The 22,267-nt window shown below is 52.6% G+C and overlaps 1 protein-coding gene across 3 annotated transcripts; it reads right to left on the bottom strand.

Moving 5' to 3' along the window:
• Positions 1 to 1,996: 1,996 nt before the first annotated feature.
• Positions 1,997 to 22,192, bottom strand: SLC9A5 (solute carrier family 9 member A5). Of its 3 annotated transcripts, none has more exons than XM_069550109.1 (16): positions 20,628 to 22,192; positions 17,364 to 17,666; positions 15,714 to 15,877; positions 15,489 to 15,567; positions 15,022 to 15,199; positions 14,237 to 14,457; positions 13,827 to 14,029; positions 13,513 to 13,602; positions 13,345 to 13,415; positions 12,495 to 12,624; positions 11,918 to 12,006; positions 11,631 to 11,757; positions 7,557 to 7,727; positions 6,972 to 7,041; positions 6,188 to 6,322; positions 1,997 to 3,418 (listed from the first exon to the last, which is right to left on the bottom strand). In XM_069550109.1, exons 1-16 carry the CDS (start codon positions 20,818 to 20,820, stop codon positions 2,940 to 2,942), a joined length of 2,703 nt encoding a protein of 900 aa, XP_069406210.1. In that variant the 5' UTR covers positions 20,821 to 22,192; the 3' UTR covers positions 1,997 to 2,939. The 3 variants fall into 3 exon arrangements, with proteins under 3 accessions (XP_069406210.1, XP_069406211.1, XP_069406212.1); XM_069550110.1 differs by having other exon boundaries at positions 6,972 to 7,038; XM_069550111.1 differs by lacking the exons at positions 15,714 to 15,877; positions 17,364 to 17,666; positions 20,628 to 22,192 and having other exon boundaries at positions 15,022 to 15,113; positions 15,489 to 15,539.
• Between the last annotated feature and the right edge of the window lie 75 nt (positions 22,193 to 22,267).

Genomic DNA, 22,267 nt, shown 5'->3' with positions numbered 1-22,267 from the left:
CCTCCTTCAAGGCACTGGAGGTTGTTCCCACCATCCTGCCTGGTCAGATGGTGACTTGTTTGCTTTTCTGCATCCCAGATGCCTGCCTCCCCTGGTTTTCTTACCCTCAGTCTGCTCATTTCTGACCAACCGTTTTCTTGGAAGTCCCCCCATTTTTAGTTACCCAGCTCTAGGCCCAGGAGCCCCTCTGCACCCCTTTCGTACACCATCAGTTGTGGATTTCATTTCTGAACCTTCCTAATCTAGTGATTTTTGAAGGATGTGGTCTCTCTCTCCTTCTGGAAAGCCAGTTCAGATTACAGATTTCTGGGCTCCCGTAGACCTGCTGAGTCAGAACCTTGGGATAGGCCCAGGAATCTGTGTTTGACAAGCTCCCAGTGGTTCTGACACCAGGGTCTGAGAATAGCTGCCGGCCGTCTCCAACATAAGCACCTTCACATCCCTGGGCCTCCCAGCAGGTCTTCCATCTCTAGCCTTTCCTCCTACCGAGCCTTCCTCCACATAGGCCTTCACCCATCCTCCCCCCAGCACCAGCTACATTCATGCTCCCTACTGCACATCACTGCCCACACTCCCTAGGTCACTATTCTCCCAGGCTGCCACCTCCGAAACTCGGCAGGGTCACCCCACCCACGCCTTTGTGTCCTTGGCTGGCCTCTCCCCAGCGTGTCACTCGCTGCTCCTTGCCTCTCACTGTGTGTGCTCCAGATGCCTTTTATTCATGCTGCTCTTCCCACCTGACATGCACCGACATAGCTTCACCCATGCTGTCTGAGCCCCATCATACACACACACTCATACCCCTCTCAAAGCTACCCCCCTCCACTAGATCTCCTCGGGCCTCACAGCACTTTCTATGTTCTTGGGCTTGTAACGAAACACCAACAATGACTAACATTTATAATCCTTTACAACGGGCCAGGCTGTGTACTAGATTCTTCTCATTTCATCATCTAATCCAGACAGCAGCGGTATGAAATAAGCATCCCATTTTAGAGATGAAGACACTGGAACTCGGAGAGAGTATGTAACATACCTAAGGTAACATACCCAGCAAGGGAGGGCTGGGACCAGCTGCTCGGCCTTATTGCAGCCGACTATAAGCCGTGTGAGGGCAAAGCCTGAAAGTCACTCTTCCTTCTCTTCCCACATTCCCCAGGCATAAGTCAGAAAAAAGGCTGACTAAATGTGTAAGCTTTGCAGTGTGTTCAGGGTTTCAGATCTGTGAAGACGAACAACAGGTCAGTGATTACCTAGGGCTCAGCAGAGGGTGAGGAGTGAATGCCGACAGTACAGAGTTTCTCTGGGAGATGATGAAACTGTTCCAAACTTAGCTTGTGGGGAGGGTTGCACTACTCTGTGAATATGTTCGAAAACCACCAAGCTGTACATTTTAAATGGGTGAATTTTATGGTGTGTGTGTGTGTGTGAGGTATCGATAGAAAGGCCCAGTGGAAACTGGGTCTGCTGTCATCAGGGATTTCTATCCCTAGATGTTTCTGGACCCCACACTCTCCAATTTGTATCAGAAACACTCAGGGTAACCAGCTCCCTGGAGATTGTCCTCCCACCCGCCATGTGTGGAACACATCTGTTCATTTGTCCTACCGCCCCCTCCAGGCATTTGAGGAATGTTTATCTGGTGCCAGTGTGTGTTGGCTGCATCTTTGGGCACCTTGGCATCTGACCTCTGGGGTCTTTCTTCCTGCAAGTCATTCCCATTTTGTGGACTCCCAGTTCTGTGACCCCGTGCCCAGAGAACAATCCCCTGGACTTGCTGCAGGCTTCCTGTAAGGTGACGTAGTGGGAAAGAATGGGAGCAGAGGGAGGGCCATAGGGCCTAACAGTCTTTCCCGGGACCTCCTCCCACCGTCCACCACCCATATCAGGGAAGCCCTGGGTCACAGAGTAGAAAGTTTCCATCTCCCTCACCACATGCCCTCTTGCCCCCTTCTAACACCTCAAAACACCCAGACACATGGGCGCAGGACACACATCCATCTGAGAGATGTTTAATGTATCTTAGGTTCAAGGTACACAATTCAGGGCAGGTCACCTGCCACCCAGTCAGCCCCCTTTCCATTGTAGTCAGGCCTCTCAGCCCCAGAGCAGTGGAGCAGTGATCCTGAGATACCTAGCTCCTTTCCTGTTCAGGAGAAAACGAGACAGTGTGGGAGGCCAGAGGCCACCATCTCCCCTCCTCACAAATCTCAGACCCAAGGATCTGAAAGGTCCAAAGCCAGGTGCAGAGCAGCAGATCCCCAGAGTGATGCCAGCTAGGAAGCAGCCATGACCCGAAGCCTGGCCCAACCCTGTGGCCTCAGTCCTGGAAATGGAGTAACTATTGGCCCAGAGACTGGCAGCAAAGGGGAGAAGATAAAGCAAGGAGTGGAGACAGATTCCCACTGCCCCAAACCAACTGGCTATGGGTAGCTGAGACAACAGGGTAGCAAAGCCTGCTGCACCTCCCAGCCCAGTCCCTCTGAGGACCAGCCCCTCGTGGAGCCTCACTGCCAGGGTACTGTCCTTGAGCTGACTCTGGGGCAGGGTGGAGTGCGGGACAGCCCAGTGTCAGCTGAGGAGAGATGCCCTTGCTTGGGGGACAGGAACTGCTCCCCAGGAGGACCCGCTGGGGAAGGGGCATGAGCTCCCCTTGTCTCTGGGCCTTGCCTCTAAAATGTCTGGACTGGGTTTTGAACCAGAGTTAGGGCCTTATTGAAAGGGAAGGTGGCAGGAGTTTAGGAGCAAGGAGGGTGGTGAAAAGGGTTCCTGTGAGGACCAGCCCAGGAGACCCTTCTGACCCGCCCCAAGGGAGCCCAGCTGCTACTTCAGTCCAGGCCCCTCTAACCCCATGTCCGGTTGAGTGGGCTCCTCTGCCCATTGTGCAGGGAAGACTTCCATGGGGGCCCCGGCCCCCTGCTCCTCCCCGAGTCTCTGGGCTACAGCCGGCCGCCTTTGTTGAAGTGGATGCACCAGTGGGAGTTGGCGGGGCCGGGGCTGAGATGGGTGTGGTCCTCGTGTCCCATGAGGGGCTGCAGCTCCTGCTGCCGGGGGATGTCAGCGCTGCTCTCACTGCGAGAACGACCCGCCTTGGCCAGGCTCGGGGGGAAAGCAAAGCAAGAGCGAGGATCAGAGGAGAGGGGCAGTTTGAGAGGGGCCTGGGGCTCTTCCGGGGCCCGTGGGCGGGGAGGCAGGCGGGTCATGGTTGGGGCCTGAGTACACGGTGGGGATGCCAAGCTCTCCAGGGATGAGATGCTCTGGTTCCAGCCTGTCTGCATGTCCACGGGCACAATCTTGGTGGTTTCTGAGGACACGTAGACGGCCAGGTCCCCCTGCCCACTCTTCCAGGGCAGCTCCTTCTCCGCACAGGTTGGGGATGGGGGGATGATGCGTGGGCTGGGGCACACCTCAAGGCTCCCTGGGGACAGAGCACACACACAGTCATTGCCAATCCAGTGGACACTTTCTCAAGTATAAGCACAGAAGTTCATTCTGCAGTCGCCATGCAGCATCCATTTGTGCAGTTATTGGATGCACGCCTGGCCAAGGGGAAGCACCACAGCTGGGTTTGCTCCCCACTGTGTCCCCAGCACCTAGCACAGGACTGAGCATGTAGCAGTTGCTCAACAAATACCTATTGAACAAATGAAAACAACTAGAACAAAACAAAGCGAGAGCAAGGCAGGAAAAAACCCATCTATGATCAGCCCTCAGCCAACTTGCAGTGCCAGGCTTAAACCACATCCTGCTAGGCCCCCGGCCCAGGGTGAGGAAGATCTCGAGGCTTGGCCACTGCGCTCCTTGCCTGAGTTCCCACCGCAGCCCTTTGGTGGGACAGAGTCCAGGAGTCTGAGCTCACGAAAAATTAAAATAGGCTAAAGCTGAGCCACAAAGGGGATGCCAGAGCACAGGGGATGTGAGCCGAGAATCCCAGAAGTGCGGGCACCCATAACGGAAGGCTCAGCCACGGCATTACAGAAAGGCTGAGGCTCTGAAAGAGGAAAGCAGGGAAGGAACAGCCCTCTGGCTATCTACCACCCCTTCATCTCCAAAGTCAAGCTCAGTGCCTTGCCTATAATAGGTGCTCAGTATGTGTCTGCTCACTGATAAAGTCCTGAGCAGTCCTGTGAACCTGACTTCAAGTGCTCCATGTTATGAAATGTATTGATGCTGTGACTGAGAGTGAAACTACCTCCCTGGAATGCTGTGTTAAATTTTAATAACAAACTTCAGTGTTCACCTTTAGAGGATATCAGGTAACTATTGGTCTGAAAACTGATAAGTGAAAGGAAAAATTCAAGCATTTATCCATTCTTCCCTATATGAACTGTACCTCAGACTGACTAAGTAATTGATAAGGGAAGGCTTTTTAATACAAGAATTCCTGCTAATCAATGCAAACAAAAAATAGACATAGAATATCAGCATTGCACAACCCAGAATGAACTGTTGGATGTGGCAGTGATCACCAGTGACTGGAAGACCACCTGATGAAAAACTGACAGGGAGTTTGATAATGGGTGGCTCAGGCTAACAACAACTGAAGCCAGTAGTCAATATTAACCTACAAAAAGAGAGACAGCCAGATGGTATATGCTCCCTGGTGAGATGTAGTGGGAAGTATAACATCACCACCTATGGAGTATGCTTATCAAGTCTGATCTAGATTTAATTACTGATTTGAAGGAAATATAAAGGTCAGTGAAACAGACTTATTAAATGATGCTTAGGGGATGCAATCAGCAAAATCCAGACAAGGAAAAACTGGGGGACAAATAACCAAGTTATTTCAATAAATACAGTGCAAGGAAAGAAAGTATGGTGGGGGGACCTATAAATCAGGGTTTTTCAAACTTGACACTGTCACAGGTAGGAGCAGAGACTCTGCTGTAGGGAGCTGTCCTGTGCATTGTAGGGTGTTTAACAACATCCCTGGCCTCTACCCACACATTGTAGAGGTACCCTGCCTGCTGTGACAACGCAAGATGTCTCCAGACAGTACCCTAGGGCAGGGGTCCCCAACCTCCAAGCTGTGGACCACCACTTCCTGTCAGATCAGCAGCGGCACTAGATCAGAAACAAAGTGCACGATAAATGTAATACGCTTGAATCATCCCCACCCATCCCCAGTCCGTGGACAAAATGTCTCCCATGAAATCAGTCCCTGGTGCCAAAAAGGTTGGGGGCCGCTGCTCTAGGAGACAAAATCACTACTACCTCTTCAAGAACCAGTGTTATAGGTTAAAAGAGACTTAGCCACCAAATTTCATGTGTGGGTCTTTGTCTGGATTTTTATTTGAACAACCTACTGTAAAATGACAATCAGAGAAATTTAAACATGGACTGGATATCTGATAAAAAAGATTTTGGATATGATAATGGTATTGTGGTTATATTTTTAAGAAGGATCCTTATCTTTTAGAGATACTTGCTGAAGTATTTGGCAATAAAGTGGTATGATATTTGCAATTTGCTTCAAAAGAATCCAGTGAAGAAAGGGGCATAGTGAAGGTGTAAGTGAAATAAGATCAGTTAGGAGTAGGTAATTATTGAAGATGGGTGGTAGAGAGATGAGAGTTTATTCTACTATTCTGTCTACTGTATATTTTGAAATTTTCTGTAATGGGATGTTTTTTAAAAGACACCTGAGAATTCTTGAGCCAACTGGCAGTGGTAGCATTCTGAGTTCATTAGGTCTCCACATACGGAAGCACATATATGTTGGTTTTTATCTACAGTAATGCCATTTTGATGAATGCAGGCTCCTCTCAGGTCCAGCTGCCACCCTTACGGGGGGCTGTACGTGAGGGCTGGTGTGCTGAGCATGGGTCACAGCAGAACCTGGTGTTAGGTTTGCTTGTCACCTTGTGTTTCTCGCCAGAGTGTAAAGGGAGGCAAGTGAAATGGCTGTGAGCTTTGGAATCAAATTCTGGTTCTGCTGATTTCTAGACAAGTCCCAAGTTCCTTTGAGCTCGGTTTCGCCATCTTGATTGTTGTGAGGATTGAATCAGATCATAGATGTCAGATGTCTGACATAAAAGAAATGCTGAGTAAATGCTGGTTGATGAATGAATGAGCAGATAGGCAGAGTGACTGTCTGGAGTAAAGGCCATCAGCAAAGGGGGAGGAGGCCAACTGTGTAGCTCCAGTTTGCTCCAGAGGGAGGCAGGCAGGAGGAAGCCGTTACCTGAGACCTTGCCCTCTTGGAGGACCTCACTGGTGGCCCGAGCCACAAAGATGATCCCCTCGTCATCCTCCTTCTCTGTCTCCGAACTGTCACTGTCCTCCTCCTCTTCAGACTCCACGGTTAAGATCACGGCAGCTGGACAGGGACAAGAGCTGAGTGGGATTGGCCAGCCCAGTAGCTGCCTCTTGGTACCGCACCACCTGGAGCCCAACCCCTCGTCCGTCTAGGAAGAGCCCACAGTTGGTAGAGACACCTGCTTTGTCCTGTGGCTGTTACAGCACTGGCCTAGGGGGGTGGGGAGCTTGAGAGGAGGGGGCATGGGGCTCCAGAGCCCCAGGAGGCAACAGGAAAGACAGATCCTCAGAGGAAGCATCAGGGACTCACACTTCCTAGCACCTTCATCTTCTCTCAACCCTAGATCCCATCGTCAGCTGGAAGCATAAACATCTGGAAGGCTGGAAGGCCCATCAGTGTGCAGCCCTTCTAGGGCCCTGGTTTTACTGCAGGGACACTGGACCCCAGGGCCCACCCATCCTTCAAGGCCCAGACCAGGCTCCATTTATGACACGTTCTCCAGGTCCTCAGGGTCTGTAGCCTGGAGTTAGCTCTCAGGTGTCACAGACGTCTAGTAACTGCTGAGACCTGTCCATCTAGTTCTAAGGGGAAGAGCCCCAGCTCATGTCATTGAGTGCCATGCGGAGGAGGTCCTTCAGGCTTCCAGTCGATGGGCCCCTGCCCTTCCCTTCCCCATCCCATCCTTAACACCACCCCACTCCCTGCTTGCCTGTGTCATGGAAGCCCAGGTCTCGAGGAGGTTTCCCGTTTGTAGCCTCAGTGTTAGCCACGCCATCCTTCTAGGGACCAAAAAAAAAAAAAAAGTCCTAAGCTTCTTGCCCTGACTCCAAACCCCAATCCTGTCATCTGGTGGGGTCAACAAGAAGATAGGTCTTCCTGATGCCACACAGAAGGGAATCTGTGTCAATTATAGTGGTTCTATCATCCCTTGACCCCCCCACCCCCAGCAAGTGTTGTAGAGTCTGATGACCCCAGCAGAGATGCTCAGTACATCAGCCTGGGCTGAATAAGAAATTCATGGAGTCCCCACACCCCTTCCCCAGCAAGGAATCTGCCTGTTTCCTGCTCACTCCACCTCTGGTAGGTGGTCCTGCTGTCTTGGGCAGGTGACCACAAGAGGCTGCTCTCCCTCTAAAGGCTTCACCTTCCCCTCTGGGGCTCCAGGAAGATGCAAAAGGGAACCCAAGCTGCTGCAGCCCCCAGGTCCCCGAGGCTGGATTCCAAAACCTGTGAGCTCAAAACCGCATGCCATCAGCCTGCAGCTGCAAACAGGAGTCCTAGAGAAAGCACATGCCTTCTTGCGGCCAGCCTTGCGAGGTCGTGGCTTGCTCTTGGTGAAGCAGATGTTGTGCTTGGTGGACTTAAAGGACTCCAGCCGCCGCTTCATGTTCTGCTGGAAGACTTCCTTGTCCTGGCGCTCCTGCGCGTCCTCAGAGATGAAGTGGCGGCTGCAGCTGGCTTTGTACTGGCAATGACAGCCCCACCCTGCCATGAGGTTTGGTGTCCTGCCGCCCACGGGAACCCCACGCCACAGCCCCAGGGTCACCATAGCTCCTACCAGCCTGCTGTTTCCAGAACTAGCCATGGAGTGAAAAAAAAAAAAACAATAGAGACCCAGCCAGACTCTATATTCTCAGTTCTTTATCCCAGAACCTACCCCCTCAAATTTGGCTTTCCTTATCCCCTCGTGCCCTCTCCCAGTTTTCTCAGATGTGAAGTGACAAGACACTGGGGATCCTGTGCCCTGTCCTCAGGGCTGCCATGAAACCAATTTCCTTCTTTGCACCTCAGTTTATCTGAGCCTAGTCCACATGCCTGGCCCGTTTGCCTTCTTGTGACTACACAGGACTCTGTCCAGCTGGCTCTCCCCACTTAGCCCTTTCTGCAGCTGCCACCATGACTCCTCAGGCTTGCCACCTCGGATCCTCTCAGTCCAACCATACCTGTGCCCAGTTCAGTACCACTCCCACCATCTGCTCTTTCCAATTCTTCCTCATAAAGAGCAAGCCCACTACACCCTCACCTGACCTGTCTCCACCTCTGGCCGTGACTGCTTAGCAGCCTTTTCATTACCTCCTGGTAATTTCCCAAAGTACCACCCACGTGTTCCCAATCATTCTTGTCCTGCCGCACACCCCCAGACTGGTTTCTTTCCTTTACGCTTCATATTTTCTGCTTCCCTGAGCCGGATCTAAGAGTCCCCTTTAAGTCTCCTCCCAACTGCCCTCTTCTACACATTCATGCAGAGGTGTGCCTCTCTCCCTAGGGTGGGGGTGGGTGGGTGCAGAAGCCCAGCTCCTTCACAGGGCTCCTCACTCCTCACTCCCTGCCTCCGTCAGTTCCCTTCTCTCCATCAGTTCCTCCCTCCCAGTCCTCCACCCTCTTGCATCTTCAGTCCTTCCCTGGCCACCGCCCCCTGCCTCTGCTTTTAGACCTGTTCCTGCCCTTACCTCCTTGAAAAACGCCTTTCCATTGACACCATTGCCTTGCTTTTACTGCTAAACCTTTACACTTACATTCTGACACTTCCCCTAGTACCCATTAATTCCTTGAATGTCAGAAATAGAGCTGGGGTGGGAGCAAGGGGGGTTGCCTGACTGCAGCACCACTGTGCAGCTTTCTGCCAAGTCATCAGTACCTTGGCTTCTGGTTAGGCAACATCCATGCAAAGTCCAGCCCTCCTCTTGCCCCAGGCCTCTGAGACAGCTCTGAGGAGCATCAGCTACTGCCCCTCCAAGGGCTCCTTCTCTCACCTCCTCTGCTGGCTCCCCTTCCTTTTCTTCCATATGCATTCCCCAGCATTATCCTTGGCCCCCTCTCCCATCTCAATGCTCTCCCCAGTGAAAGTATCGACTCTCTCAGTGCCAGCCAGCACAGTGATAAATCTGTGCTTCCCAGACACCAGCCATCAGATCAGCTGCATTTCAGCCCCCTCAAGGGGCTTATTAAGAGCAGATTCCTCATCCCACTCCACTAATCAAACTCTGCAGGAGGTGAAGCCAGGAATATGTATTCTAGTAAGCTCCCCAGGAGATTCTGATATAGCCAGGCCAGGAAACCTCTGCTGTAGATTGCTTCCAAATCTTTTTATCTCCAGCCTGTCTGTCTGTCTCTTAAACTATAATCTTGTGTTTCTAACTGTATACTAGACACTTCTGTCTCTAATGATATTTCTGTGAAGAACATGAGGAATTATGGATTGCGTGCTGGCATAACTAAGTGGATTTAGAACTGGTTCAGTAACCATACCCCCAAAATTCTTGATCCAGGTCAGTCTGGAGGAAAGTCTTTAGTAGCCGACCACAGGGCTCTGTCCTCAGCTCTATCATGTTCATTTTTATGTTGATTTTGATGAATACAGAGTTAACAGGCTTTACAGAATTTTATATGATGTGAATCTGAGGAGATTTTTGGTGACCGACATGGGATCCAAACGATGGAATGATGGGCTAAATCAAATAAGATGACATTTTAACAAGGATAAGCACAATCATAATCCAGTTTTTTTTAGTCGACTACACAAGAACTGGTTGGACGAAACCCATTGACCAATCTTACGTACACACACACACACATCAACAGCCAGCCAATCATTATGTATCAATACTTCCTAATGTGATACAATAAGAAATACATAACACAGCTATTGAATGTTCCTGAATACAACCAGGCCTCTAGATTGAACTACCAAGAAATACAGGGTACCAAGGATAACATATCAGATACCATCTCTGGAATACAATCAGCAAAATCTGTAAAATGGAGAATTTTCTAAGACGATCTATCCAGTTTCTTCAGCAAATAAATAAAAAGGAGGGAAAAAAGGAAGAAGAAACTATTACAAATTAAAAAAAAAATAAAAAGACATACTAAAAATGCAAAGTGTGGACTTTATTTGGATCCTGACTTGAACAAACCAGATGGAAAAAGGTATGTATTGAACTCTGGCTGGATATTTGAGGTGAGGTGAGAAGGAATCACTGTTACTTGTATGTGGTAATGGTACTATGGCTTTTTAAAAAAAAAAAAAAGAAAGGAATTCTTGCCACCTAGAGATACATATGGAAATATTTAGAGATGATATGCTGTCTGGAGTTTGCTTTAACATAATAAAGTGTAGATAGGGTGTAAGGGGAAATTATTGGAGCTGAGTGATGGTTAAATGAGTTTCTTTATTCTCTCTAGTTTTGTGAATGACTAAAATTTTCTATAAGAAAAAGTAAACCAAACCAAAAAACAAAAGCTCCGCAGGTTGGATGAGACAGGGTTTCAAAGTCATTAACTGAGGAAGACATGAGGGGTGATTGCCTGATTGTACGAACAGTGTGAGGTCTCAGGGTGATGAGCCAGAGCTGGAGGGATCCTGGGCTGTGAGAAGAGAAAGGCAACTTCCATAACTAGAAAGGTTAAAGGTCCCCTGTGCCTGGCCCTGGCCAACCACAACTAGCATAGCGCCTTCCATCTGGGGCCTCTTTGGCCACAGCAGTGAAAGCCTGGAATCCTAACCACTAGTCCACCATAGAATTCCTAGGGCCCTCATTTCAAACTGCTGAAGAAGACACACCAGGGACAGAAGCCGCTGGCCCGAAGGCAAGAAGGCCTCTGTGTGGAAGGAAGCTGTTTTGACATCTTTGCAGGCTTTTGCTCTGCAGAGGTGCAGAGAGTCAAATCAGGCCCAGAGGGAGCAAATTAAAGGGAAAGAATTCCCGTCTCTGTAGAAACGGCCTTGACTAACTGTTAAAGCTGCCAAGAATGGTCACAGCTGGCTTCTCATTTCAGAAAGGTTCAAGGTAATGGCTTGCTGCCCCCTTGCGGGGTTGCAGCGGATTCCTGCCTGGATGGGTTGGGCCTTTCCAACCCCGAGGTTTCACAACCTGCATGGGACTCACTCATGTTACCTAAACTGGATGTCTGCCTCCCCCAGGTTAAGCTGCACCCACAGGCCTCCTTGGCACTCCTGCTTCTGTGTGTGACCCCCATCAAGCCCTCTATAACTCCTCTCCTTTTCCTGGCAGATTTTACAGTCCTTTGTGCCCTTCTTCCTTCCAGCCACCCAGCTCTAAGCTGCAGTGTTTCACTCCAGCTTCCCAACTGGCTCTCCCGGCCTCTCAACTCACCCCGTCCAATTAGATCTGCTCTCTGCTACCAAACAAGACATCCTTAAACCATCCTTGTAACAGGCCAACCTTTCTCAAAACAACAACAACAAAAAAAACTAAAGGTTATAACCAACAAGATGAAGCCCATGCTTTTCAACTGGGCATCTACAGCTCTCTACAAACTGATGCCAGTTGCCTCTTGAGCCTTGGATCACAGCCTCCCCAGACCTCACTCCCCCTCAGGACTCAGAGGCCCTGCCTGCCCTCACCCTGCGGCGCGGCTTGTAGAGGCCTCCGCAGAGCAGGTGGTGCATTGCCGTGTCCTCCCGGTCCCGGCCACTGCGCACCGTGTCAATCACCTGCAGATCCAGACACGCTCCACTGCCACTCTCCCTCCTGCGGGCGGCGGGAACATGTGTGCTGGGGAGGGGCTGGGGGGCGCGGACCAGGGAAAGGGCAGAAGCAGAGGGGCTCACAGATCTTGCCCAGAAGGGATTCAGAGAGAGGGCCCAGTAGGAAGGAGCGTGGGGAAGCGGGAGGGGGCTCCAGGACTTACAGCAGGTTGGTGACGGAGGTCTCTGCCACGGAATTGCGGCTGGGCATGGAGGGCAGAGTGAGCCCAGAGGAGGACAAGACGTGGCCTCCCTGCAGGGGCCATGTCACAGGTCAGATGGCAGTCAGATGAAGGTGGTGCAGACAGAGCGGAACAAAAGGAATAACACCAGTTAACACACTTTGCTCTCGATATTCCAGGGACTACGCTAGGTGCTTTTTTATACTGCACCTACAAAACTCTGTGACAGAGGTACTCTTACTGTCGCTTTCTTACAGTTGAGGAAACCGAAGCTCAGAGAGGATAAATGACTTACCCAAGGTCACAAGCCTGAGATGATAAGAATCTGAGCCACGTCTGCTGATGCCAGAGTCCAGCTGTCTCCCACCTTTCTGCACTGCCCACTAGACTCTAAATGTCAGCATCAGGCCGGGCTCATTCCTGTAGCTGCCACTTCACAAGTCCATGGAGTCTACTGGGAATTCCCAACTCCCTGCTCAGGGCCTGCCTGCCTGCTTGTCACCGCTTCCTGCCTTGCCCTGCTGGCCACCCGCCCATTGTCCATTGTCTGCTGGCCCACCTGATCCACAAAGCTGATGGCGTCCCGGATGTTGAGTCTGTAATACACATCCCAGATCTGGTCCCGGATGCGGTAGGCTGAGCGCCGCATCAACAGTTGACTCAGGTACTTCTTATCAAACTGCTCCCACCTACAGAGGATGCCAGGCCCCATCCTGAGTGCTGGCCCTTCCTCAGACAGGGCCGGGGCACCGCCAGTGCGGGGCCCACATCTCTTGGTGTGGGCATTGGTCAGGGAGAATCTGGAAGCTGCTCCCTGCCCTTACGGAACTGACAGCACCTGACACTGACGAAGTTATGACATGTAACTATAAAGTCACAACCATGATAGGAACTACAAGGATATTATAGAGTCTGATGGGGATTTGTCCTAGTCAGGGAAGCCTCCCTAAGGACATGATGCCTGTGGTAATATCTGAAGGATGAACAGAGGGGTTAAGGAGGCAAGATGGAGGGGAGGGAATGTTCTAGTAGAAAGAACAACATGTGCAAAGGTCCTGTTGGCCAGGGCAGGGGGAGCATGGTGGGTCCTGAGTTTCTAAAACAGGGTTCGTTTCATTGGCAGGTGGAGAGTCAAAGTCACAGTGGACCACAAGATGGCTGGAGTCTGGAGATGCCAGACCACGCAGGGCAGGGCCAGGCAGGCCTCACTGGGGAAGCTTATCTTATCCTGAGAGTACGGGGACACCAGCACTGCCTGTCCTATGGGGACCTGCGGGGGGCTTCAGGACAGGTCACCCAGCCTATGCCTGGCTGCGTCCCTTCTCAGAAGTGTGGTATGTCCCCCATGCTGCCCTGGCTGGTGGGGGAGGGGTGCTGCTGCTGAAGGAGCCTGGGTGCAGCTCCCTCACCTGTCCCTCCAGTAGTGATAGCCATGGTGCCCCACAACGTCCTCCACTGCAGCCAGAATGTGGTCAAAAGTCTAGAAGGGGGGTGGGTAGGGGGACCGGATCAGGACTCTGCTCAGAATAGGAGAAGGGAGAGAGGGACAGGTTGGGGCATGGGGTTCTGGTACCCACGTGCTCATGCAGCTCCTGGTTCAGGGTGGGTTTGTGATGCTCACTCCTCTTCACCTTCAGCCACTTGACCAGTGGCTTGATGGTCAGGCCCTATGGACAGGCAGCTGGTGAGCCCTGCCCTGGCCAGTTCTCTGCCGCCTTTCTCTCCCCACGGTTAGGCTTCAGCTTCCATATCTCCACCTAACTGCTCTCAAAGTCTGGGAAGTCAAGCCCCTGCAGCCCCCAACAGGAAAAGGAGCCCCTCTCCCATAGGCTCCAGGCCTCCCCAGGGCCTGCCAGACCCTCTCCCCATCTGGCTTCCTGGGTGCTCCCACCTGCACGATGACTGTGAAGAAGACCACCACAATCGTGGTGGCTACAAAGTAGTCCTTGGCAGGGACCTTGGTCCTGTCCAGGAGGATGACGAGAGCGAAGGCCACAGCCCCCCGCAGGCCCCCATAGGACATCACCACCTGGTCAATCTTGTCCAGAGGGACCAGCCGGAACTGATTCAGCACCCACGTCTGCAGGACTACGCCTACAGCGGGAGGGAGGCCAGTGGGAGCAGGGTGTTGGGAGTGGAAGGCACTGGCTGCAGCTGGCACCCAGTATCAGGGCTCAGGTCTGAAGGGCTGGGAGGGCTGAGCAACACAGGGAGGACAAGGATGTGGACTCAGAGGGCGAGATGAGCTGGGGTGGGGGGCAGGAGCAGGGGGGGTAGGAAAGCAGAGGGTGCCGGCTATACCGAGGGCTCGGAAGAACAGGATGAAGAAGAGGGTGCCCAGCACCAGCCCAGAGTCCCAGGCCCACTTGGAAGAGTCCACGGCCGAGATGCCGAGCAGCATGAAGATGACGGTCTCCGCGCAGCTGGCTAGAGTCTTCATGGTGTACTTGACAGCTGTGCGGGACTTATGGGAGATGTTGGCCTCCACATACTTCTTACAGCCCAGGCCACACATAGTCACCCTGGGAGAGGAATGGAGAGTCAGGATGATGAGGAGGGGCAGCAGGAAGCACAGCCTCTGGGGTCTGAGCATGCACAGGAGAGGATGCCCGTCACAGGATGTCAGACTCAGAGCCAAAGCACAGTGAGGCATGGAGCCTGTCCCAGGCTGGTAGGGGTAATCCTGGGCTAAAAGGATCGGAATCGCCAGGCTTCCTGCTCTAACCCTAACCTTTCTGGAGGGGAAGGCAGGGAAAACATGATCTGACTGGCACAGACTGCCTGAAGCGACTTTCAGAGTTCTATAGCCACCAGAGCCATGGCACCAGGCCTCAACGTCCACGTGTGGCTCAGCGCACACTCAAGAGAACACTCTGGGCAAGGGAAAATTGGGTTCTGGGGGCCCAGGACAGTTCTAGAAGCGGGTCCTGTAATGTTCCCTGAGGTTAAAAGTCTCCCCTGGGAAATTTGAAGCTCCCACTTGGGGAAACCTATGGACTCCTCAAGGTCCTTCTGTCTGTGTGAAGGGCAACCATCTCCAGTGCCCCCTCCCAGCTGCCTGCGTGCTCAGCACCCCCAGGACTCACGCAAGAATGGCAGAGAGCGAGGCCATTTCAGCGGTAAGGTAGGCTGCATAGGCGAGGAGGAAGACCAGCAGCGGCTCGATGATGCGGACCCGCTTGGTGAAGCGTGTGGTCAGGGCCAGGAGGAAGGCAAAGACTAAGCCCACGGCTGCCCCGCCCAGACTGACCACAAACAAGGAGGCTGGGGGAGGAGTGGGTTGTCAGCACGACCCCTGGCCGGGACCCCTCCCGGGCCAACAAGACTGCTGCCTGGCGGGGAGTGGAGGAGGATGCCCACCATGCTCCCCAGGGGTCAGGAGTGCAGGAAAGCCCCTCCTTCTCGGGTTCTCAGGGCCCTGTTTCTCCGTGGAGGAGGGAAGGGAGGGATGAGGCACCCCAGCAGCATCCTCTGTCCAGACGCAGTGGGGGAGGGGCTCAGCAACCCGAGGGAGGCAGCCTCCAGTGCCCGCCGAGAGGGGGGAGATACTGACCGACTCCCTTCAGGTAGTCAGTGGCCCGCACGTTGGCAGAGCCCATCTCCACAAAAGAGTTGCAGACCTTGTACAGCACCTGAGTGAGAAGTGGTGCATCAGGAGTGATGATGGGGCAAGGCGGAGACCGGATTTCTCCCCCAGGGGATCTGGAGAAGGGTGTGAGCCTGGTCAAAAGCATGGCAGCGTGGGGTCGAGCAACAGCAGCCCACTGTGCACTCTCACCACGGTGACTGCATCGTTGAGCAGGGACTCGCCAAAGACGATGATAAAGAGGGTCTCGTTGACGTGCACCTCCTCAAAGACAGCCAGCACAGCCACAGGATCCACTGCTGAGATGAGGCTCCCGAACAGCAGGAAGTCCAGCAAGCCAGCCTGCACTCTGGGGGCTTTCGAGGGACAGCAGACGGTGAGGTACTGAATTGCCTACAGCAGCCCCAGCAACAGGCTCAGACTGTTGAAACAAGGGTGCCCCGAGAGGACTTGGGACAGTGAAGAGTGCATCAGCCTGCAGGTCAGGAGACCTTAGGTCCTGAGCCTAAGGACTGTCTTTGCCACTTACCCGCTCTATGACACTGGCACTCTCACTGCCACCTGACTTCTCATAAGCCATACCTCCTCATATGCCTGCCTGACAAGACTGCTGCAGAAATCAACCAGGGAAATGGCTACAAAACTCTGTGTAACCTGGAGAGCTAAGATGGCACTGACAAGAAAAAACGTAGCAACAGCAATAATAACCACCATCAGGTGGAAATAGGCTGCTGACTGGCTTTATTAGGAGAACAAAAGAGTGCCTTCTTCCACATCATAGTTCTCAGCCTAAGGAAGGCAACATGCACAATTCTCAGTGGGAGGGGGAGGGGCTATCCATCCACGAGGGCTGAATATGGTATGACAAGCACCCACCACTGGTGGGACTCGAACATCCTATGCAATCTCTCTGAACCTCAGTTTCCACTTCTACATACTGAGAATAATAGTGTCTACCTCAGAAAGTTCCTTACTTAACCAGTGCCTAATACATAGTAAGCACTCAGTAGTTATTACCTATTACCGGGATTACTATGATTATGGTCTGATGTCCTCCCCTCCCTTCCTGCCCCCAAAGAGTTCACTGACCCCATAGGAAAACCAGGTTGGAGACCTGAGTGGAAATTGCAAACCTCCCCTTGCCCCTGGGAAGAAGTCTGAATTATCAACTTTCAGGGTTGAGTGGGTTTGGGGCCCAGAAAATGAGAAAGAAGGGAGCAGAACAGGGCCTCCTGAAGGCAAAGAGCTCAGTAAAATGACCTTCTCCTGCTAACCTTGGACCTGATATCAAATGAGTTTAAGGGCCTCTATTTCCTTGTCCATTAAATGGGATAAATGATACCCCCAGCAAGGTTGATATCAAGAGCCAGTGGGATGAGCAAAGAGAATACCTAGTGTAGTGTCTTGCATTCTGCAGACATATGATATGTATTTATTAAAATAATAAAAACAGAAAACCACCCTGATGTGACCTGGGCAGAGCCCTCAAAGGGATGTTGAGCTGTGCCTCAGGGGAGCCAGGCTGGCAAGTGGCAGTGTGGTAGCAGAGGGCAGGAGGAAGCAGGGTGGCAATGCAGGCTTCCCAGCCTTGGCAGGCCATGCACAGCTGGGAGCCAGGCCCCTACTCAGCTGTCATCTGCAGAAGCCCAGACTCATCTGGCAGGGACCTAAATGAAGGCTGCAGGCCAATCTGGAGCACTGCCCAGTTGGGAAGGACCTAAGATGGAGGTCTCAGGGTATGGCTCTCGTCAACATAGGATCTTCAGAGCTGGAGGAGAAGGGAGCTGGGCAAAGAGTCTGGCAAAGACCCCCATGGCTGGTCCACATCTTAGAGTCACTCACCCACAAGTCCAGCCTGCTGTAGGCCCCAGAGGGCAGCACCTGTTGTGAAGGCATTCCAGAGTGTGCCCACCACGGCATAGGTGAGGATGGCACCCAAATTGTCAAAGAACAGCCGGCTGGGCATGAAATAGCCTGAGTCCAGCACAATAGGAGGCAACAAGAAGAGGAAGAAGGTGCCTGGCTCCAGCTGGTACTCCGCTTTCTTGGCCACAGCCAAGACAATGCCCCCCAGTGCCAGTCCCAGCAAAATCAGCAGACAGCTCTCGGGGACCAGAGACGTCACCTTCCGAGACAAGTGAAACACTACAACACAAGAATAGGGTGGGAGGTATCATCAATTTATGAAGCACGTGCGCATGCACACACGCGCACGCATGCGCACACACACACACATGCACTGGCCTATAGCCTTCCAGTCAGATATTTATTCAAGGTCAGGACCCCCAATCCTGGAGGAAGAAGAAATTCAGGACTGCTAGAATCTCCAGCCTCCAGAGCTCCAAACTCTCCACTGCAGCCACAGTTGTCTATTTCTTAGTGCTCCTGTCATGGTAACCTAGGTCTCTGCTTGCTTTTTCCACTTCCGAAAATACCCCATCCTCTCTACTGTCATCCTCAAAGGACCTCACCTTTTTCTGCTCTCCCTTATCCATTGTCATTATTTGAACCTCAGCAAATATTAGGTACATTTTTATGCATAACATAGTTGTAAAAATCAGGGCCTGTGGAGTCAGTCTCCCTGGGTTCAAAGTCTAGCTCTTTCATTTACCAGTTCTGTGACTTTGAAGCAAATATCTTCACTTTTTTTTTAAATTGTTGGGCCGGGTGTTAGTTGCAATATGCAAAATCTCCAGTTGCAGCATGAGGGGATCTAGTTTCCTGACCATGGATGGAATCCAGGCCCCTGACACAAGGAGCTCGGAGTCTTAACACGGGACAGTCAGGGAAGTCCTAGTCCCTTTTTGACTTGCAGTTTTTTCATCAGTAAAATGAGAACAAAGACAGTACTGATCTCATAGGATTGTTGCAAGGTTTAAGTAAGACAATCTGCTCAAAAGCAGTTAGCCTAGCGCTTTGTAGTAAGTGCTCTATAAATGTTACCTTTTATTCTATTATTGTGTCCTGCCCTAGACCATAATGCATATTATACCTCCTAGGAGTACAGCAGATCTCCTAGCCCTGTGTGCTCTTTCATTATGTAGGCTCACTAAGGGCTCAGTAGTTTTAAAAGCAATACATTTAGCAGTTAGACCTCTAGTTCTTCTTGTGGCTCCATCCTATCCTAATTGTGTGATCTCAAGCAAATTATTTAAATTCCTGAACTTCAATTTCTTCTCCTGTAATATGGGGAAAAATAACTTTCACAGGGTGAGGATAAAAATGATATAGTGTGAATGTGCCTAGCAGAATGTTAGACACATAATAGGATCTCAACAAATGTTAATTCAGTATGATTCTGGGGGAAAGTAATAACATATCTGACCCTTGGAAAGAAGAGGAGGTATGGAATGATTTTCTAGCACTGTTGCCACTCCTACCTTTGCCTCATCATATACTCTTTGGGCTTTCGATTGGGCCCTAGGCCAGGTGAGCTGCTCTCCCCAGACAATCCTTGGAGTGGTGGGTAGTGAAGGACATCTTGGTGTTAAGCTGTATGAGATGCAATGCTAAGACAGTGCCCTTTGGAAGCTGTACCCAGAGAGCCTAGGACAGTGCCTGGCCTGTGGTGGGATCTACCTAAATATTTGGTAGGGAATAAAAGGGAAAAAAAAAAAATCCTAGCAATGAAGCTGGGGGAAGGTATTTCTGAACATTCTACCTATCTCTCCCCACCCCTAATCCCAAGGATTTTGTTGTTGTTGTTGATGAGAAAAAGGCTCTCTTCAACCTCTTCAACCTCCATAGGAGATGTCATCCAAGCTAGAAAAAGAACTATGATTTATGGGGGAAACTACAGCCATTGCTGCAAACCCTAAATAAGACAGGAACTCCACCTGGCAGACTTCTCAGCAGACCCAATTTTGGTTCCCAGATCTGAGGCTCCTCCCACCTTGCTCTCATTGCTGCCAGGCCCTAAGGTGAGCTCAGCTACAGCTCTTCCCACACTCAGCCCTACCTTTGGTCCCCCTTTCCTCTCCTTCAGGGACCTTATTCCATCCTTATCTCCAGAGCATGCATTAATCCCAGCACTGCAATCCAAAACCCTTCACAAAAGCCTGTTCTCTTACAGAACTAGGCTCCTTGAAGGCATTTCAAGACCCATTTTCCATTATTAATGGGCTGCCACAGCAGAGTGGAGAGCTCCTCTGTTCCTGCCCAGCCCCTACTCCCAACTGTGTCCCTGGGGGAAGAAGGGGGCAAACTCTAGACGGTGCGATTCCTATGTGAAGACTGTACTGGTGAGACTGGGAGTACAGGCTGTGCCAGCTTAGATGGGGAGTGAGTAGCAACGGCTCAGCTATAATTAGTCACCCCCACAGCGCAGTCTGCACAACAGGGAGAGGGAGGAGGGTCTCTGGTGGGAGGAGGGACCACTGGCTGCTCAAAAGTGGGGAGGAAGGGGCAGAGGCAAGGAAAAGCAGCTCTACTCACGAAAAGGAGTCTGAAGCACAGCCCTCAGTACTGTGCAGACTGAGGGAAATTGGATGTGTGAAAGCCTCTAGGGCAGGCAGCACATAGTAAGGCCCAATAAATGGAAGTTTCCCATACCCTGAGGTGGGAAGAGGTAGACTTGAATTGGAAGGGGGGAGACACAGCTGGGCACAAGAAGGGGACATCTTTAGGGGATAGAGGGGGATAGAGGAAAAGTGGCATTTTGGCCTCCCAAGAGAATGGACATTTGGAGGTGGCCTCCAGGGAAGGCTGCTTCCTCGGGACCAGGATGCTAGGGTTTGCCAGAGAATCCCCTCAATGTCCCACACGCCCAGACTGCTGACAGGGGCTGGGGATTGGTGGAGGGGAGCCCAGACCAAAGAGCTGACTGCAAGGAGAAGAGGGGAAAGAGAGGGCAAAGTAAGCTAGGGATGGGGTCGGAGAGCGCTGGGGCGGCCCTCTGAGAAGGCAAATCCTCAGGGCTCCCACGCGAGAAGGGGAGGAGGGGGATCCACAAGAGGAGGCGCAGAAACAAGGTGAGAGCCCGGATTTGCGGAATCGGAACCTAAAGTCGGGGCACTCTGCAAAAATCCGGCCCGGATCTGGGGACTAGGGGTTGGGGGCGGGTCCGCTGCCCGCCGCCCGCCCTGACGCACGCACACACGCACTCACCGATTTTAGCCAGGCTGGCCACCAGGATCCAGAGGGCTACCAAGTAGGGCGCCTCCACCTCGTGCCACTGCCAGCGGAAGAGCGCCAACCCTGGGGGAGGCTCACCCGGCGACCCTGGCTCCTGGGTGGGCTCTTCGGTTGCTCCTGCCCCCGCCAGGGGCAGCCCGAGCAGCGGCAGTGCGGCGCGCAGCATCCTGCCGCCTGCCTAGCACCCCTCCAGGCACCGCACGGCCGCCGGCCCCGTGTCGCCGCCGCCGCCGCCGCCTACCGGCCTCCCCCGCGTCACAGGCACGTGGGGTCCGCTCCCCCCAATCCCGGCTCGGATACCCCCCAACCCAGGTCCAGACTCCGAGACCCTGTCCCGGGCGTCCATAGTCCGGACGCCTGCCCCTCCGCTCTAAACCAGTATCGACTCTGGAAATCCCCCAATGCATCCCTCCCCCACAAGCTTTGCAACCTAGTCTTTCAAGCCCGTTCCCTCAAACCCTCCCCAAACCTCCCCCGATCCGTATTCAGAGCTGTGAGCGGCCACAGTCCCCAAGGGGCACCGCCGGGTCCCACCCGCCGGCGGCGACAGCCAGTCGTGGGAGTGACGAGGGTCTTCCGGGTGGCGAGATATAGGCGAGAGGAAGGCGGCCCCGCCACCGAGAGTGCGGTCGGCGACTGGCAGCCGGCCCCGGGTACAGAGGCCGCGGACCCCGGCGCTGCCCCGTGCAGACTGCAGGGGGCAGTGCGCCGTCGCCTTCAGCTCAGCCCTCGGGAGCCTGAGACCCCTGTGGGCCCCGCTCTCAGACCAGAGCTGCGCACGCGCACTAGGCCCTTTTAGAAAGCTGTGAGGGACAACTGTCCCCATCGTCCCCAGAAACCCCAAGGCCCAGATTGGGCCGAGTTCATCTCAGGCTGAGGAGGACTCTCCTCCTCTTCATTCACCAAATCGAGGGGCAACCGGCCTCCCTTTCCTCTTAACTAGTCTACCCTTCTCACCCTTTCCATGAGACAATGAAGAGAACGTATCTCTTCCCTAAACTACGAAAACCCCAACCTATCCATTCCCTTCAAACTAAAAAGAATTCACTCAACCTTTTTCCTAAACCTGAGGAGGCATTCGGCTTATCCTGCCCTAAACTGAAAAGGACCGTTTCCCCTTTTCACTGAAGTACAACCCATCCCTGTTCTTCCCCTAAATTGAGGGTAACGTGTTCTACCTCGCGGCCAAACTGAGTCTTTCTATCCTTTTCCCAGAATTAAGAGCATCCGTCCCTCTTTCTTCTCCAACTAGGGGTAAATCATCCCACCTCCTCCTTTGAATTGAGTGTAATCTATTTTCACTTCTTGATCCAAACTGAAAGGGACCCATCTCCCTGCTTCCTCCAAATGAAGGACGCCCATCCACTTCATACCTCAGCTGAAAGAAATCAGGACCTTCTGGTCCCTAAACCTAGGCGGACCTGGCGGGCCACGATTTGAAGAAACTTCCACCGCATCTTGCCCTAGCTGTCTCTCAAGAGAGCACAGCCTCACCGCCCCCAAGCCCAAAGAAAGCCTCTCGACGCTCTGCGCGTTCTCGCAGTGGGTGGGGGGACGCGCGAGCTCGGGTTTTCCCGGGACTAGCCTGTGAACTAACGGGACCACGATCACGC

This window comes from Ovis canadensis, chromosome 14, assembly GCF_042477335.2.
Source record: "Ovis canadensis isolate MfBH-ARS-UI-01 breed Bighorn chromosome 14, ARS-UI_OviCan_v2, whole genome shotgun sequence".
NCBI classification, from domain to species: domain Eukaryota; kingdom Metazoa; phylum Chordata; class Mammalia; order Artiodactyla; family Bovidae; genus Ovis; species Ovis canadensis.
The sequence above is the reverse complement of the archived record's forward strand: the minus strand, read 5'-3'. Positions and strand labels throughout refer to the sequence as shown.